Source organism: Gadus chalcogrammus, chromosome 13 (assembly GCF_026213295.1).
Source record: "Gadus chalcogrammus isolate NIFS_2021 chromosome 13, NIFS_Gcha_1.0, whole genome shotgun sequence".
In the NCBI taxonomy this organism is placed as follows: Eukaryota; Metazoa; Chordata; class Actinopteri; order Gadiformes; family Gadidae; genus Gadus; species Gadus chalcogrammus.
Genome location: NC_079424.1, coordinates 5,179,283 through 5,194,449, shown reverse-complemented (window position 1 = coordinate 5,194,449; position 15,167 = coordinate 5,179,283). Strand labels below are relative to the sequence as shown.

Genomic DNA, 15,167 nt, shown 5'->3' with positions numbered 1-15,167 from the left:
GTGCCGAGATGAACTCTGACACGACGAAGATGAGCTCTACTGAAGATGACCATCAGGCTTGAGAGTGCTGCGTGCTGTTTGTTCTCTGCGTTCTGCGAGGGTGGGCTATTTCCAGACATCAGGGGGCGGCTATAGGTGTAGCGCTAGAACTTGGAGGCTAGGAAGAGTTGTGAAAGTGGGCCATGGAGGAGCGTGTGTTCTGCTGCCCACTGCCCCCCCCCCCCCCCCCCCCCTCCCAGGAGAAGCCAGACGGGCGCAGACCCAGAACTGTCGGGACAAAGTCAAGAAGACGCACGGTGCTGCCGACTTTATCTTTAAAAACCAGCTCACGATGAGACGTCGTTCTGCCCTGTTGTGCGGTATCCAGGGTCTATATCCAGCGCAACATTTCAGGGGTCAAAGGTCAGGATGTTTGGCTCACTGTTACATATCTGTTGGGTGACGTTGTGCTACCATCAGAGGCTGCTCAGTGAACCAAAGCCTCTAGCTCTATTGAGCAGGGCCCGTCCTCCGCGGCATCGATTGCTTGTTTGCATGTGTCCACCGCCTGTGGCCATATGCTGGGCTGAGGGGTGAGGGAGCACGACAGACCGTCCACCGGCGCCGGCTGTGGTTGGTTTGAATCGATACCACAACAGTAGCACACACGAGACCGTTTCAACACCGCATCCTGCCAGCTCAGCGGCGCTCCTGTCCTCTGAGGGAAGCAGTCTGTCCGAGTCATCGTAATAAAGTTGTATCTATCTATCTATAATCAGAGTGCAAAAAACGAGAAATGACTGAAAACAGGTTCCCAGAGGGCTGGGTGGTGTGAGAGGAGACGCATTGAACAGAGCAGGACTGGGATGATCTCTTCATGACCCCTGCAGGCGGAGGGTCTGAGCTGTATCAGGAAGCGGACACACGCTGCGGCAGTCATACTAAGCAGTGTTTCTAGAAAGCACTGAGAGATGTCGGACCATCATGACAATGCGTGAGGAGATACAATCGTCTGTGGGAAACAAGGGGAACTACCGGTGAGAAAATGACCATGCATTGATGCATAAAGACTGAAGTAGGCTCTGCGAGCATGGAGTAAAGATAGCCTGAATATTGAGCCCAGGGAAGTGGCCCAGGTAGGGGAGAGGGAAAGGGGCTATAGGTAGCAGCATCATGACGAATGGCCCGTCCTCTATATAGGACAAGGTGTTGGCAACTTTCACAAGCCCACAGAACGCTAACTTTCTCCCTGATATCGTTCTGGGTCAGCCATCCCCCAGGGAGGAGGGGAAACAGAGCAGTCCTGGCCTTAGCTTGGCCATATCTCAAGCCCTCTGCTGTACATGTCACCCGGCCCTCAGTAGCCTGGGCTGGCCCTCAGTAGCCTCGGCTGGCCCCAGCCTGCCCGGCCAGAACACCCCCTGACGGGGAAACGCTTCTAACTGGGACTCTGGCTGCAGTTCATGAAGCAGCCTCCAAATCAGATGGCCGTGTTGTCCTCTAAAGTAGGCATCGCAAGCCCAGGCTGACGTCACACTCGCAAGGCACATAGTCTCATAGCAGTAATGAGTGAATCAGGTATGTTGCTACGCAGTGGAAGTTATGTAGCATCACTGGCCAACAGCATTTGAAAATGAAACCGCGTGCCGGTGAACCTGAGTGGCAGAGGCATGGACGAGGAAATAACCCGAGGCTTGACTGGGGCTTTTTGTTATTGCTCCATAGGGAATCGTTCTGCCACCTAGAGGCTGCAAGAGGTAATAACAACAAGAACGAGGAAGCACTCCAAACTTGAGCTACTGTTTTTTTTTTATTAATTCATTAACAGCACTGTGTAAATTGGATGTAATAATATGTCAAGTAAGCTACATTTCAGAGTCCATGACACTGGCTTTGTACATCATAGATTTTACAAATATGAATAGACATTAAAGTATTGAGTTTATCAAATGTTTTGACATAAAGGTATTTGGCAACGTCCAAACAACGGAAAACGTATTTGTCCCCCATGGAGAGGTGAAGGTACATTCCCTTCCACTGTTAAATTCTCCTCTTATAGATAGGTGCAAATAAAGCAATTCAGTTAATGAAACCACATCTTACATCCCCAAGCTACTGCCGATCACCTCCAGAAATACAAGGTCAAGCTCCTACACAATCAACAAGGGCGTCCTCATCCATTAATGCAGGCAGTGTTTACTGAGTACAGCCAGGTATCAAAATAAAGATGCAGGTCTTCGTATTAATCATTACTTAACTCACGTTCAGACTTGTAGGTATTTTGAACACCTATATAAGATTTAAAACGATTTTGTTAAATATTATTTGTTAAGTGGTTCATGTGCTTGTTGTATGCGATGGCTAAACGGTTTAAATCCTGCCGTTGCACAGCGAGAGAGGGTACGTGTTGACCATCAGGCACACGTAGCCAGGTCTGAGTCCATGGCCAGGTCTGAGTATATGGCCAGGTCTGAGTCCGGGGGTCTGGGTCCGGGGGTCTGGGTCTGGGGGTCTGACTCTGGGGGTCTGGGTCTGGGGGTCTGACTCTGGGGGTCTGGGTCCGGGGGTCTGGGTCCGGGGCGAGGTCTGAATCCAGGGCCAGGTCTGAGTCCAGGCTGATGCTGGGTATCTAGGCCAGCACTGCGAGGCTTCTAGCACCTAGCTAGCCTAGCAGCAGGTCAAGGACACAGCAAGGGGAACCAAGAGGCTCTCAGAAACACTTCCTCTATTCAGGACCACAAAGAGAGGAACAGTCTGTCCTCCTGACTCAATACCTCCGGCCAACTCTGGTTTAAAGGCTGTGGTTTGTCTTCCAGGAACTTGCAGAACCGGAAGGTTCTTCTCAATGTAGGGAGGGAGCGGAGAGTTCCCCTCAACGCTCAGCAGGTTCCTGCTGGGGGGTCCCACTGGGGGAGGGGGGTCCTATAGCACGTGGGGGGTCCTAGAACACGTGGGGGGTCTTATAGGACGATACGGGGTCCTCATGGGGAGGGGGTTCCTATAGGCCGGTGGGGGTTCCTATAGCACTGTGGCCTCCTCCATGGCGTTGACCCACCTAGAACAAAATGGGACGGTGAGTCAGACAGAGTATCAACTCATAGCGATGGCACAATAATACTACTACTGCTGCTACTAGTACACTACTACTGCTGCTACTACTACTGCTACTACTACTACTGCTGCTACTACTGCTTCTACTACTACTACTGCTACTACTACTATACTACCATCACTGCTACTACTACTGATGCTGCTACTGCTGCTACTACTACTACTACTACTACTGCTGCTACTACTACTACTGCTACCGCTACTGCTACTACTAGTACTACTACTACTGATGCTGCTACTACTACTTCTTCTACTACTACTACTAATGCTGCTCATGCTGGAGCTCTGAGCGGACATCTTGCCCACACTGTACAGTGACCCCTAGATCTCTGAGCGGACATCTTGCCCACACTGTACAGTGACCCCTAGATCTCTGAGCGGACATCTTGCCCACACTGTACAGTGACCCCTAGATCTCTGAGCGGACATCTTGCCCACACTGTACAGTGACCCCTAGATCTCTGAGCGGACATCTTGCCCACACTGTACAGTGACCCCTCGAGCATGGTGCTGCAGTGCTCTTCACCTCTGAGCCGTGCAGTTGTCCTCCGCCCTGAAGCTGTAGTATAGGGTCTTCTTGTGGTACAGCTGGAACAGGTTGGCCTCGTCCAGCTGCTCGCGGTCAGCCAGCTTCACCGTGAAACCCAGCAGAGGCAAGCTCTCTGACGCCACCTTCTCCTGGAGAGAGAGAGAGACAGAGACAGAGAGAGAGAGAGACAGAGACAGAGACAGAGACAGAGACAGAGACAGAGACAGAGAGAGAGAGAGAGAGAGAGAGAGAGAGAGAGAGAGAGAGAGAGAGAGAGACAGTGAGAGAGAGAGAGAGAGAGAGAGAGAGAGACAGAGACAGAGACAGAGACAGAGAGAGAGAGAGACAGAGACAGAGACAGAGACAGAGACAGAGACAGAGAAAGAGAGAGAGAGAGAGAGAGAGAGAGAGAGAGAGAGAGAGAGAGAGAGAGAGAGAGAGAGAGACAGTGAGAGAGACAGTGAGAGAGACAGAGAGGGGGCGGGAGAGAGAGACAGAGGGGGAGAGAGAGAGAGGGGGAGAGGGGGAGAGAGAGAGAGAGACAGAGATAAAGAGACAGAGAGGGAGAGAGAGAGACAGAGCCAGAGAGTTAGATAAAACGTAGTCTATACAAAAACAGGAAACCCACACTTCACGCCATCAACAAGTACACCACATAATTTGTGGTGCCGGAAGGATTTCAGAGGTGGGGGGGCCAAATGCGCGTGCATGTGTCGAACAGCGCGTGGCACCTCCTCATCCTAAAGCCGGCCACACACCGACGCCGAAGCACCGGTGTGTGATAATGTCACAAGTATGATATTATAATGAGTATGATATTATAATGAGTATGATATTATAATGAGTATGTTATTATAATGAGAATGATATTATAATGAGTATGATATTATAATGAGTATGATATTATAATGAGTATGATATTATAATGAGTATGATAATGAATAGGATAATGAGTAGGGTAATGTGTAGGAAAATGAGTAGGGTAATATGTCAGATAGTGTGTAGGATAGTGATTAGAATTATGGGATGGATAATGAGTAGGGTAATGTGTCGGATAGTGTGTAGGATGGCGTGGTGTAGGCTTAAGGGGAGCACCGGTTGCCCCTCACCTCTTGGGCCCGGTAGGTGTACAGCACCTTGTCTTTGAGGAGGAACCACAGCCTCTTCCAGTGCTGCTTGCTCCTCTTGCTGCGCTGCAGACTGCCGCTGATGGCGCCCTCCTCCCACACTGCCCCCTGGTGGTGGGAGCACAACACTGCACCTTAGATAACACTGCTGGTCGGATGAGGACAGACAGACAGCAAATCGTCTGTGTGCTGATTGGATGAAAGATGATGAGGGCAGTGGGGTTTAGAGATGAGGAGGACAGTGGAGGTTAAAGATGGGCATACCGGGGTGAAGGAGGCGGTTCCTTTGCGGTGTCTCCAGAGGTTTGGAGGGTGAATGTTCTGGAAGACGGCGGAGAGAGGCCTGGAGCGGCCGGTGCGTGGGCTGGTGGGGGCTGAGGAGGCGGACCCAGGAGCCCCTGAACACAGAGAGAGAAGATGGGGTCTGAGGACCGCTCTGATGACACATGAAGGGTAGAGGAATGCTTGGACGTTGACGCAACGCAAGGGGGTTTTCGGACCCATTACGTCCTAGTGGACCCTCTTTGCATCCACCACAAGAGCTTGACATGCGCCTCCCGAAAATGTTAACCTTCCGTCAATTCGGCGCAGCATCAAGGGCTGTGATACGTGCTCTGACATAAACCTGACGTAAACCTTTTCTATTTTCTTATTTCTTTTTTCATTTGTTTTACTGTTATGTATTGTAGGTTGCCTACTGACAACTGGCTGGGGACTACAGCTGGAAATTAGCCAAATAGGCTAAAGCTGCTCCTTCTCGAAGGGGACTGTCCACAAAACTATAAACAAATAAACTAAACTAAACTAAACCAAAACAGGTTCAAAACTGCGTTGAAGAAGCGACTGCGTGGTCATTGCGTTGGGTCAACGTGGAACCATAACTAAGCCCTGAGGCCCTCACAGAGAGCACAGGGTCTGATGAAGGACAGAGCAGAGAGCAGTGGTTCTCTGGTGTTATCCAGAGGACGTGGCGCAGAGTGGGTACCTCTTGCGTGCAGCTGGCTGTAGCAGTGGTCACACACCTTGGCCATCCGACCCTTCAGGTACTTCAGAGAACAGCGGTTTCTGGAACAGCTGCGACAAACAATCTGTGACCAAAACAAGAAGGTTTAATGTCGGACGACTCTGCCTAAGGTTACCTTTCATATTATCGCGCTTGTATTGATCCTCTAACGTTTTCTACCACTTTGTTTCGTATTCATATTGTTTTCCTTCATTTTAGTTTCAAGGATGTATTTGTTTTTATAGAAAGAAAAGCCCTTTTCTTTTAGTTTGTAACTTTCGGATGTGGAATCTTTTTTTTTTTTCATGATGTAATAAAGTCATGCGGTTGTCCTCCCTGATCTGGTCATGTGACACTCTGTGATTCATGTAAATGTCTGTTAGCTCAGCTGCTGCCTCGGTCTCCCTTATAAGGAGATGTTTGAGCGACAGGTCATAGTGTGAGAGCCAATGGGAACAGGGTCATAGTGGGAGAGCCAGTGGGAGTGGGGTCATAGTGGGAGAGCCAATGGGAACAGGGTCATAGTGGGAGAGCCAATGGGAGCAGGGTCATAGTGGGAGAGCCAATTGGAGCGGGTCATAGTGGGAGAGCCAATGGGAGCGGGGTCATAGTACGAGAGCCAATGGGAGCGGGGCCATAGTCTGAGAGCCAATGGAGCGGGGTCATAGTACGAGGGCCAATGGGAGCGGGGTCATAGTCTGAGAGCCAATGGGAACGGGGTCATAGTGTGGGAGCCAATGGGAGCGGGTCATAGTGTGGGAGCCAATGGGAGCGGGTCATAGTGTGGGAGCCAATGGGAGCGGGTCATAGTGGGAGAGCCAATGGGAGCGGGTCATAGTGGGAGAGCCAATGGGAGCGGGTCATAGTGGGAGAGCCAATGGGAGCGGGTCATAGTGTGGGAGCCAATGGGAGCGGGTCATAGTAGGAGAGCCAATGGGAGCGGGTCATAGTGGGAGAGCCAATGGGAGCGGGTCATAGTGTGGGAGCCAATGGGAGCGGGTCATAGTGTGGGAGCCAATGGGAGCGGGTCATAGTGGGAGAGCCAATGGGAGCGGGGTCATAGTGTGGGAGCCAATGGGAGCCTCACCCTCCCACAGGCGTGGCAGTGGTGCCGGCGCAGACGCAGGCTGAAGTCACACGTGCAGTTCATGCACATCAGGACCTGCGACGCACACACCGGCCTGGGGGGGCGCTCGCCCAGGGCCCCCCCGGGGTAGTCCTCATCCTGCCACACACACACACACACACACGCACACACACGCACGCACACATACAGACAAACAAGTACACACACAAACACGCACACACACACACACACACGCATTCATACAGACAAACAAGTACACACGCACACACGCACGCAGACGTAGGCACACAACACACGTACGCAGGCACGCAAGCACGTGTGCAAACACACACATGAACACACACATGCACACGCACACACATAAACACAAACAATCACAAATAGGAGAAAAATATTACATACATTATCTATCCATCTATCTCTCTGTATCTATCTTTCTATCTATATCTATATCTATCTCTTTCTATATATATATATATATATATATATATATATATATGTGTGTGTGTTCAACATGCAGCATGTATTCCCATATCTTGTCAGTTCTCACCTCTCCATGGGGTGTGCTCGCTGGCGCCCCCCGGCTGTGGTCCGCCACGGTGCGGCTCAGAGTGTAGAACCAGTCATCTCTCTCACTGCTGGAGCTGAGGTCAGGGGTCAACATTAGGAACACATTAGAACCAGTCCTATCTCTCATCTATAATGTATAAACACACCCTTATATCAATCACTGTTCTTTATAATAATCGTCAATTTCTGGTTTGTATTCATAGTTGAAGGTAGACAGCAGAGTCAGGAGACATTGAGGAGTGGAGACGTTTAGAGGAACCTGGCTGAGAGGCTGATGGACACGTCCTGGACTTCAATCTTAAGGCCGTTATGCGTCTCCTCCGAGCTGGGTTTGGTGACCTGGGAACCAGTAACATTAAACCAATAACTTTTCTCACTTCATGACCAGTGAGGTTCTGACTTGGTTGGTTCTCCCAAAACGAAGACCTCTCCCAAAACGAAGACCTCAGCAGGACAAAACATGTCCTGCTGACTGCCGTTCTGGCCAATGGGGTGAGTTTGATCTTGTGCCATGTGCGTGAGTGAGTGAATGAGTGAGTGAGTGAGTGAGTGAGTGAGTGAGTGAGTGAGTGAGTGAGTGAGTGAGTGAGTGAGTGAGTGAGTGAGTGAGTGAGTGAGTGAGTGAGTGAGTGAGTGAAAGAGTGATTTAGTGTATGTGTGAGTGAGTGAGTGAAAGAGTGATTTAGTGTATGAGTGTGTGTGTGTGTCCTTTTGTGTCTTTACGTGTATGTTTAAGGTCAGTATTCCAGGATATGGGGGATGAGTGGCTGGTGATCAATAGGCTGAGTGAGTGAGGCTCTACCTTCATCCCAGAGAGGGAGAGAGTGTCCTTCAGTCTGTATTTCCCGTCCTGCTGTGGGTAGGTGTACAGCAGCACGTCGTTCATCTGGAATCAAACACAGGAACGCAGGAAGCACCACACGGATGATGGAGGAGGTAAATAAAAGTTTCAGAGATCACAGGTCAATCTATGCATCTGTAGACGCAGGGAGTGACCACCTGGTGGCAGTAAAGGGTCGGAGAAAAGGGCGGCAAGGACAGCAGGTACAGCATAGTTAAATATGGGCTGTTAGGCTGTGATTTTACTCTTGCTGCTTGTAGGATCTTGCAAAACGACACAATGTTGGGTGCATGAATTTTGTACTTCAAGACCTTTATGAAGACGATGAGGCTGCTTTATTTCCTCTCGCACTGGGGTGGGCAGGGATAACATTCTCCTCGGCAGACGAACAAACCGAAGTTCTTCTGCCAACATTAATGATGCTGTCCTCTGGGACAAACCTTTAGGAGCCGACCCACGGAGAAACACAACAGCAGGGCTGGCTTCATAGGGAGTCTCCACTGAACGTCACTTTCTGCCTCTGACTACGCTGACATTGTGGCCCTAAGAGGAATTCATCCTAATGTTATTTATCTTGGCTGTAGTTCCCCCATAGCTACGCTCTCTCCCTGATACTGTGGGGTCTGAGCACTGCGCTGCCACCGCCCAGCGATGTCCGTCCGATAGAGGAGAACGACGTGCTCCACCGGGGTCTGACCGGACGTTATGGGCGCGTGTCTAAAGGATGACCTTCTCTGCCCTCTGCCCCTCCCTGTAGCTCCTGCCCCTGGCTCAGCTTCCTTGGCATGTGTGTTCCTGTGTGTTCTGCTCCGTGACACACACACCGTGCTGCCTTGGAGAACAACACACACATGCACACGCACACACACACACACACACACACACACACACACACACACACACACACACACACACACACACACACACACACACACACACACACACACACCTTGCTGTTTGGAGAACACCCACACACACGCACACACACAGACACACAGACACAGTGCTGCCTTGGAGAACAGAACACACACACACACACACACCGTGCTGCCTTTGAGAACAACACACACACACACACACGTGCTGCCTTGGAGAACAACACACACACACAGGGCTGCTTTGAAGAAGAACACACACACAGTGCTGCCTTGGAGAACAAAACACACACACACACACACACACACACACACACACACACACACACACACACACACACACACACACACACACACACCCATGTCACCAATCTCAGGGCCTCCGTCAGCTCAGCCCGAGGGGGTGAAGAACTCATTATGTCATAACGAGCCGGCCAATCGTCAGAGGGCTACTGTGGACCCTCCCTGTACCGTCTGTACGGTTGGCACAGGAAGCCAGGAGACTGCTACATCCTGTCAGGAAGCTGGCCCTCAATAGGTCTGGAGTCATAGGAACAACCCAGGAACAAATCCCAGGACCGTCAGACATAATAGATCCATGCTCTTATCCATGAGGCTGATGTCACCAGGCAGGGTTTGAGGAGGAAGCGTGCGGGTGAGGAGTTATAGCGCCAACAAAAGGAGGAGACTTCAACTCTCAGGTCCGGTTAAGGGTCAGATATGAGTATGAGAGTGGAGCACAGAGTGAGAGGGAAAAACATGAGAACATTGAGAAGAGGCACATCATGGTGGAATTTCTACAATGATGCCGTAGCTCATTGCATGGACACTTTCTACGTAGTACTGATTATTATTTTTGAGAGCCTCTTCCCCAATTTCATTGCACTTTCTGCAATGACAATAAAGAATTCTGATTCTGATTCTGATTCTGATTAATCGTTAACTTATTAATAACTTATTAATCGTTAATCAGGAACGAAGGATTCCCAAAGAACAATTTACTTAGATGACTAATCAAACGCTAACACATCATGAACATGATTATTACAAAGGGAATCATAAGGATCTCTTCGACCAATGAAAGTCTAGAGGCCCATATTATATAAAGTTTTACATATTAATACACTGTAAAGTCAGAGCTCCTTAAGAGATGGTTTTATATGATTTTCTGAAATTGCATTTTCGGGCCCCATCGAGGGCTGACTCCTGGAAGCTGAGTGAACTTCACAAGCCGTCTGCTGGTGATAAAGGTCATAAGGGTGTTGAAGGAGCATGACAACAAAAGGCTTAACGACCCTTCACCAGAACGCGTGTGAAGTGAGGGAGTTTGTGAACAGACTTCACAAACACACTTCTTCAGGCATTACAAAACTTTCGTAACTATATTGTGGGAATGATAAAAGCAGAAGCAGTGTGTTTCTTGTCCATGAATGCATCGCTGGATGACAGGAGGACCACAGTAAACAGGAAGTGACGGCAGACAGGAAGTGAGCTTACCAGAAACAGGTGGCGAGGCTGTGAGCTCTTCCGGCTGACCTTCATCAGGGTGCCCTCCTTGATGAAGACCTGGGAACAACGAGAGAACCTCAGACAGGGGCCAAGATCCCTCCTGAGCTGTCAGATACACTGAGAGGGGGGCTGGGGGGGGTGAGAGGGTGGGGGACAGTGCACTAAGAGGGGGGGTGGGGGGGGTACAGTGAGAGGGGGGGGGGGGGGGGGGGGTCCAGACCTACCCTGCCAGGCCGCAGGAGGTCCTTCTGACCGCGGACGCTGTACTCGATGTTGACCAGACGCAGAACATTCTCCTGGGGAAATCGACCAATCAGAGAGGGAGGGAGGGACATCAACCAATCAGAGAGGGAGGAGGGACAACAACCAATCAGAGAGGGGGGACAGGAGGAGGTAGGGAGAAGTCACATTGAAACAGAGACACTGACGGACAGATGTGTTAAACCACTGGCTGTACTTCAGGTACTCACTCCATTCTGCAAACTGTCATTAGCCTGGTCTGCAATGTCGGACACTACTGCCACCGCAGCTGAGAGAGAGAGAGAGAGAGAGAGAGAGAGAGAGAGAGAGAGAGAGAGAGACAGAGAGAGAGAGACAGAGAGACAGAGAGACAGAGAGAGAGAGAGAGAGAGACAGAGAGAGAGAGAGAGAGACAGAGAGACAGAGAGACAGAGAGAGAGAGAGAGAGAGACAGAGAGAGAGGAGAGAGAGAGAGAGAGAGAGAGAGAGACAGAGAGACAGAGAGAGAGAGAGAGAGAGTCAGAACGAGTTGTGACAACATGAGAGGACTTGATGCTTCATTGGTTCTCAGAGAGGAAGGTTCTCCCCACTGGAGAACAGAGCTCCTCTGTCTACCCTCCCGGTGTGTGGCTGGGTCTCTGCTCAGAGGTGTGAGCTGAATCTGACCTGGGGTCTGCTGTCCTGGTGAGGTCCTTGTCCTCATGAACAACACTCTTACACAGTGTTCACAGGGAACATCTATGGTCTATGAACACCGAGCCAGTTACCAAGACAACGTTTACACCCTGTGACGGTCTAGGACCAGAGGACTCCTCAAGTACCTTGGCTGTCCTCATACTCCTTCGAGTCCGGCCGCAGGTTGTTGAGGTAATCTGGAGAGGAAGTGGAAACGGAACTCCATTTACAAGAGAAACAGTTGAGAGTGACAGGTCACCATGGTTACGTTGTACTGTACAGTTGAGAGTGACAGGTCAACATGGTTATGTTGTACTGTACAGTTGAGAGTGACAGGTCACCATGGTTACGTTGTACTGTACAGTTGAGAGTGACAGGTTGCCGTGGTTACGTTGGACTGTACAGTTGAGAGTGACAGGTCACCGTGATTACATGGAACTGTACAGTGGGTGTGGACAGGTCGCCGTGGTTACGGTGTACTGTACAGTGGGTGTGGACTGGTCGCCGTGGTTACGGTGTACTGTACAGTGGGTGTGGACTGGTCGCCGTGGTAACGGTGTACTGTACAGTGGGTGTAGACTGGTCACCGTGGTTACAGTGTACTGTACAGTGGGTGTGGACTGGTCGTCGTGGTAACGGTGTACTGTACAGTGGGTGTGGACTGGTCACCGTGGTTACAGTGTACTGTACAGTGGGTGTGGACTGGTCGCCGTGGTTACGGTGTACAGTACAGTGGGTGTGGACTGGTCGCCATGGTAACGGTGTACTGTACAGTGGGTGTAGACTGGTCACCGTGGTTACAGTGTACTGTACAGTGGGTGTGGACTGGTCGCCGTGGTAACGGTGTACCGTGCAGTGGGTGTGGACTGGTCGCCGTGGTTACGGTGTACTGTACAGTGATGGACGGGGACTCACCGGTCAGCAGCATGCGGTACTGAGCCACACGGACGATGACTCTGAGGAGCTGATGTTTCAGAGACACGCCTTCACACGCCACACTCTGCTGCTGACCAAGAGAACACCATCATCACAACGCCGACATCAACACAACAGATAACTGGACACAACTCGTACAGATATACAGAGCAGACAGACGGACACACACAGACACACACACACATGGGCGCACACACACACACACATGCAAGCATACACACTTGCATGCACACACAGCTTTTACAACCAAAGGGAATTGGAAAAGAGAAGAAGTGAGATATAGAGATATGTGATCTTTGTATACCCTTTCATGCTTGGTTGAGTCTAAAGTAATTGTTCTTATGCTGAATATCTTAAGAGTGTGTAGTATTTAGTTGCATCTAGAGACTTGGCAGAAATGGATTAAAATATTCATGTTTGTTTTAATTAGTGTATAATCCCCTGAAAATAAGAATGATGTTTTCGGTAAATTAGAATGAGCCTTTATGTCTACATGGGGAGGATGTTTCTATGGCAGCCCAAAACCATCCAACTTCCCTTGAGAGGACCCGTTGTTCATTTAAGACTTATGATCGTTAGCTGTGCACTATAGTTTTACCGACTAAATAACTAAGGCAATTTATAAATCCATCAAGGAACCTCATCACTCCACAGTTGGCTACTCGATGCTCACATACACAATAACATCATTGAGTTACCTACTGGAACATTCAACAACACAGGCCAGTACAAGACACCTTCCATAATACAGTACAGGCCTGTACAGGCCTTTACCTTCCACAACACAGTCCTGTACAAGACACCTTGCACAATACAGTACAGGCCAGTACATGCCACCTCACACAGTACAGGCCAGTACAGGACACCTTCCACAATACAGACCAGTACAGGCCAGTACAGGACACCTTATAGAACACCTTCCACAATACAGGCCACTACAGGAAACCTTACAAAACACAGGCCAGTACAGGCCAGTTCAGGACACCTTCCACTGTACAGCCCAATACAGGACACCTCACGCAACACAGGACAACGTAGATGTGGAGAGGGAGGGTGAGGGGGGGGATTCTGTTGGTTGCAGTCTGCGGCCTCACCACTAGAGGCCACTAAGTCCCACACACTGCCCCTTTAAGGGTAGGCGGAGTTAGTTCCTACCTCAAACTGGCTCACAACGGCAGTGAAGGCGGGAGAACTCCGGCAGCTGTCCTCCAATAGGCTGACGCTGCGGTCGTAGTGACCGATGAAGGTGGTGAAGACGAAGAAGTCCGCCTTCTTGGACAGTATGACGTCAGCAATGCTCTGGCTCTCCTCCCTGGAGCGAGAGAGGGAGAGTTGGAGAGGGAGAGTGAGAGAGGGAGAGGGAGAGGGGAGAGGGAGAGGGGAGTGGGTGAGACAGATGTAGCTTAGCTGAGAAGCATTAATGTGTTTATTCACTGGAACGTGTGAAAAGATAAACGTGGCAGACAACTGTGGCGTGGGATGATTTATGTCTCTCCATGTCTGTGTGTATTTCATGTGGTGTGTATGTGTGTACCTGAATGAATGTATGTGCATGGATGTGTGTGTGTGTGTGTGTGTGTGTTGTGTGTGTGTGTGTGTGTGTGTGTGTGTGTGTGTGTGTGTGTGTGTGTGTGTGTGTGTGTGTGTGTGTGTGTGTGTGTGTGTGTGTGTGCACACGTGTGTCTCTGTCTCTGTGTGTGTGTGTGTGTGTGTCACTGTGTGTTTGTCTCTGCGGTGGGTGTCCAGGCTGTACCAGTGTCTGAGCCGGTCCTCCAGCTCGCCCAGGATCCTGCGGTGCAGGCTATAGACGTCGGGCAGCTCGGTGAGGATCTCCCTCAGCCTCTCGTCCCCCAGGACCCTCTCCCCGTCGGCCCCCACCGCTGAGCACACCGCCTCCCGGAAGTCCTGACGCACGGAGGGTGATCTGGGGTGAGTACAGGGCTTGGGGGGGTTGGGTTCTAGGGGTCTGGGTTCTGGGGTTTTGGGGTTTTGATGTCTTGGTTCAGGGGTTATGGGATATATGGGGTTCTAGATTCTTGGTTATTGGGTTCTGGGTACTAGTTTATAGGGTTTTGGGTTCTGGGTTTTAGGGTTTTGGGGTTCTTGGGTTCTGAGTTGTGGGTTTTGGGGTTTTAGGATTCTGGGTTCTGGGTTCTGAGTTCTTGGATTCTGGGTTCAGGGTTCTTGGTTGAGGGTTCTTGGTTCAGCGGTTCTAGTTTATAGGGTTCTTGGTTCTAGTGTTCTATGTTCTTGGACTCTTGGTTCTGGGTTCTATGGTTCTTGGGTTTTGGGGTTCTGGGTTCTAAGGTTCTGGGGTTCTGGGTTGTTGGCATAATGACTGAACAAAGTCCCAAACTGTTACTACAGCATAATGACCAACATTCCACTGCTCCTGTGCTTCCAAAATGGAGGCGGTCATGTGATGAGCCCAAGTCATGTCCCCTCCCCCGCTGCACGTAGTGGGCCAATCAGATGATATCAGGGATGACTTGAGTAATGATATCAATTGACTTGTTCATCATGTGAACACACACACACAAACACACATACATGTTCATGCAGTCACACACACGCACACACACAACCCCCCCCCCCCCCCCACACACACACACTCACACGAACATGCATGAACACTGGATACACACGTAGGTACACACACACACACACACACACATGTTCATGCGG

The 15,167-nt window shown here is 50.4% G+C and overlaps 1 protein-coding gene across 1 annotated transcript in view; it reads right to left on the bottom strand.

Annotated features, from left to right (window-relative positions):
* Positions 1–1,760: 1,760 nt before the first annotated feature.
* The window catches only part of LOC130402578 (FYVE, RhoGEF and PH domain-containing protein 5-like), a 23,325-nt gene continuing 9,918 nt past the window's right edge, over positions 1,761–15,167 (bottom strand). The window contains exons 6-21 of the mRNA XM_056606800.1: positions 14,236–14,387; positions 13,638–13,794; positions 12,462–12,549; positions 11,693–11,743; positions 11,102–11,160; positions 10,856–10,927; positions 10,620–10,688; positions 8,209–8,292; positions 7,666–7,745; positions 7,387–7,480; positions 6,837–6,974; positions 5,732–5,834; positions 5,011–5,144; positions 4,729–4,854; positions 3,617–3,768; positions 1,761–3,034 (exon numbers count right to left, since the gene is read on the bottom strand). Coding sequence (XP_056462775.1) covers positions 2,998–3,034; positions 3,617–3,768; positions 4,729–4,854; positions 5,011–5,144; positions 5,732–5,834; positions 6,837–6,974; positions 7,387–7,480; positions 7,666–7,745; positions 8,209–8,292; positions 10,620–10,688; positions 10,856–10,927; positions 11,102–11,160; positions 11,693–11,743; positions 12,462–12,549; positions 13,638–13,794; positions 14,236–14,387 — 1,596 coding nt within the window. The 3' untranslated portion in view covers positions 1,761–2,997. The remainder of the gene's footprint in view (positions 3,035–3,616; positions 3,769–4,728; positions 4,855–5,010; positions 5,145–5,731; positions 5,835–6,836; positions 6,975–7,386; positions 7,481–7,665; positions 7,746–8,208; positions 8,293–10,619; positions 10,689–10,855; positions 10,928–11,101; positions 11,161–11,692; positions 11,744–12,461; positions 12,550–13,637; positions 13,795–14,235; positions 14,388–15,167) is intronic.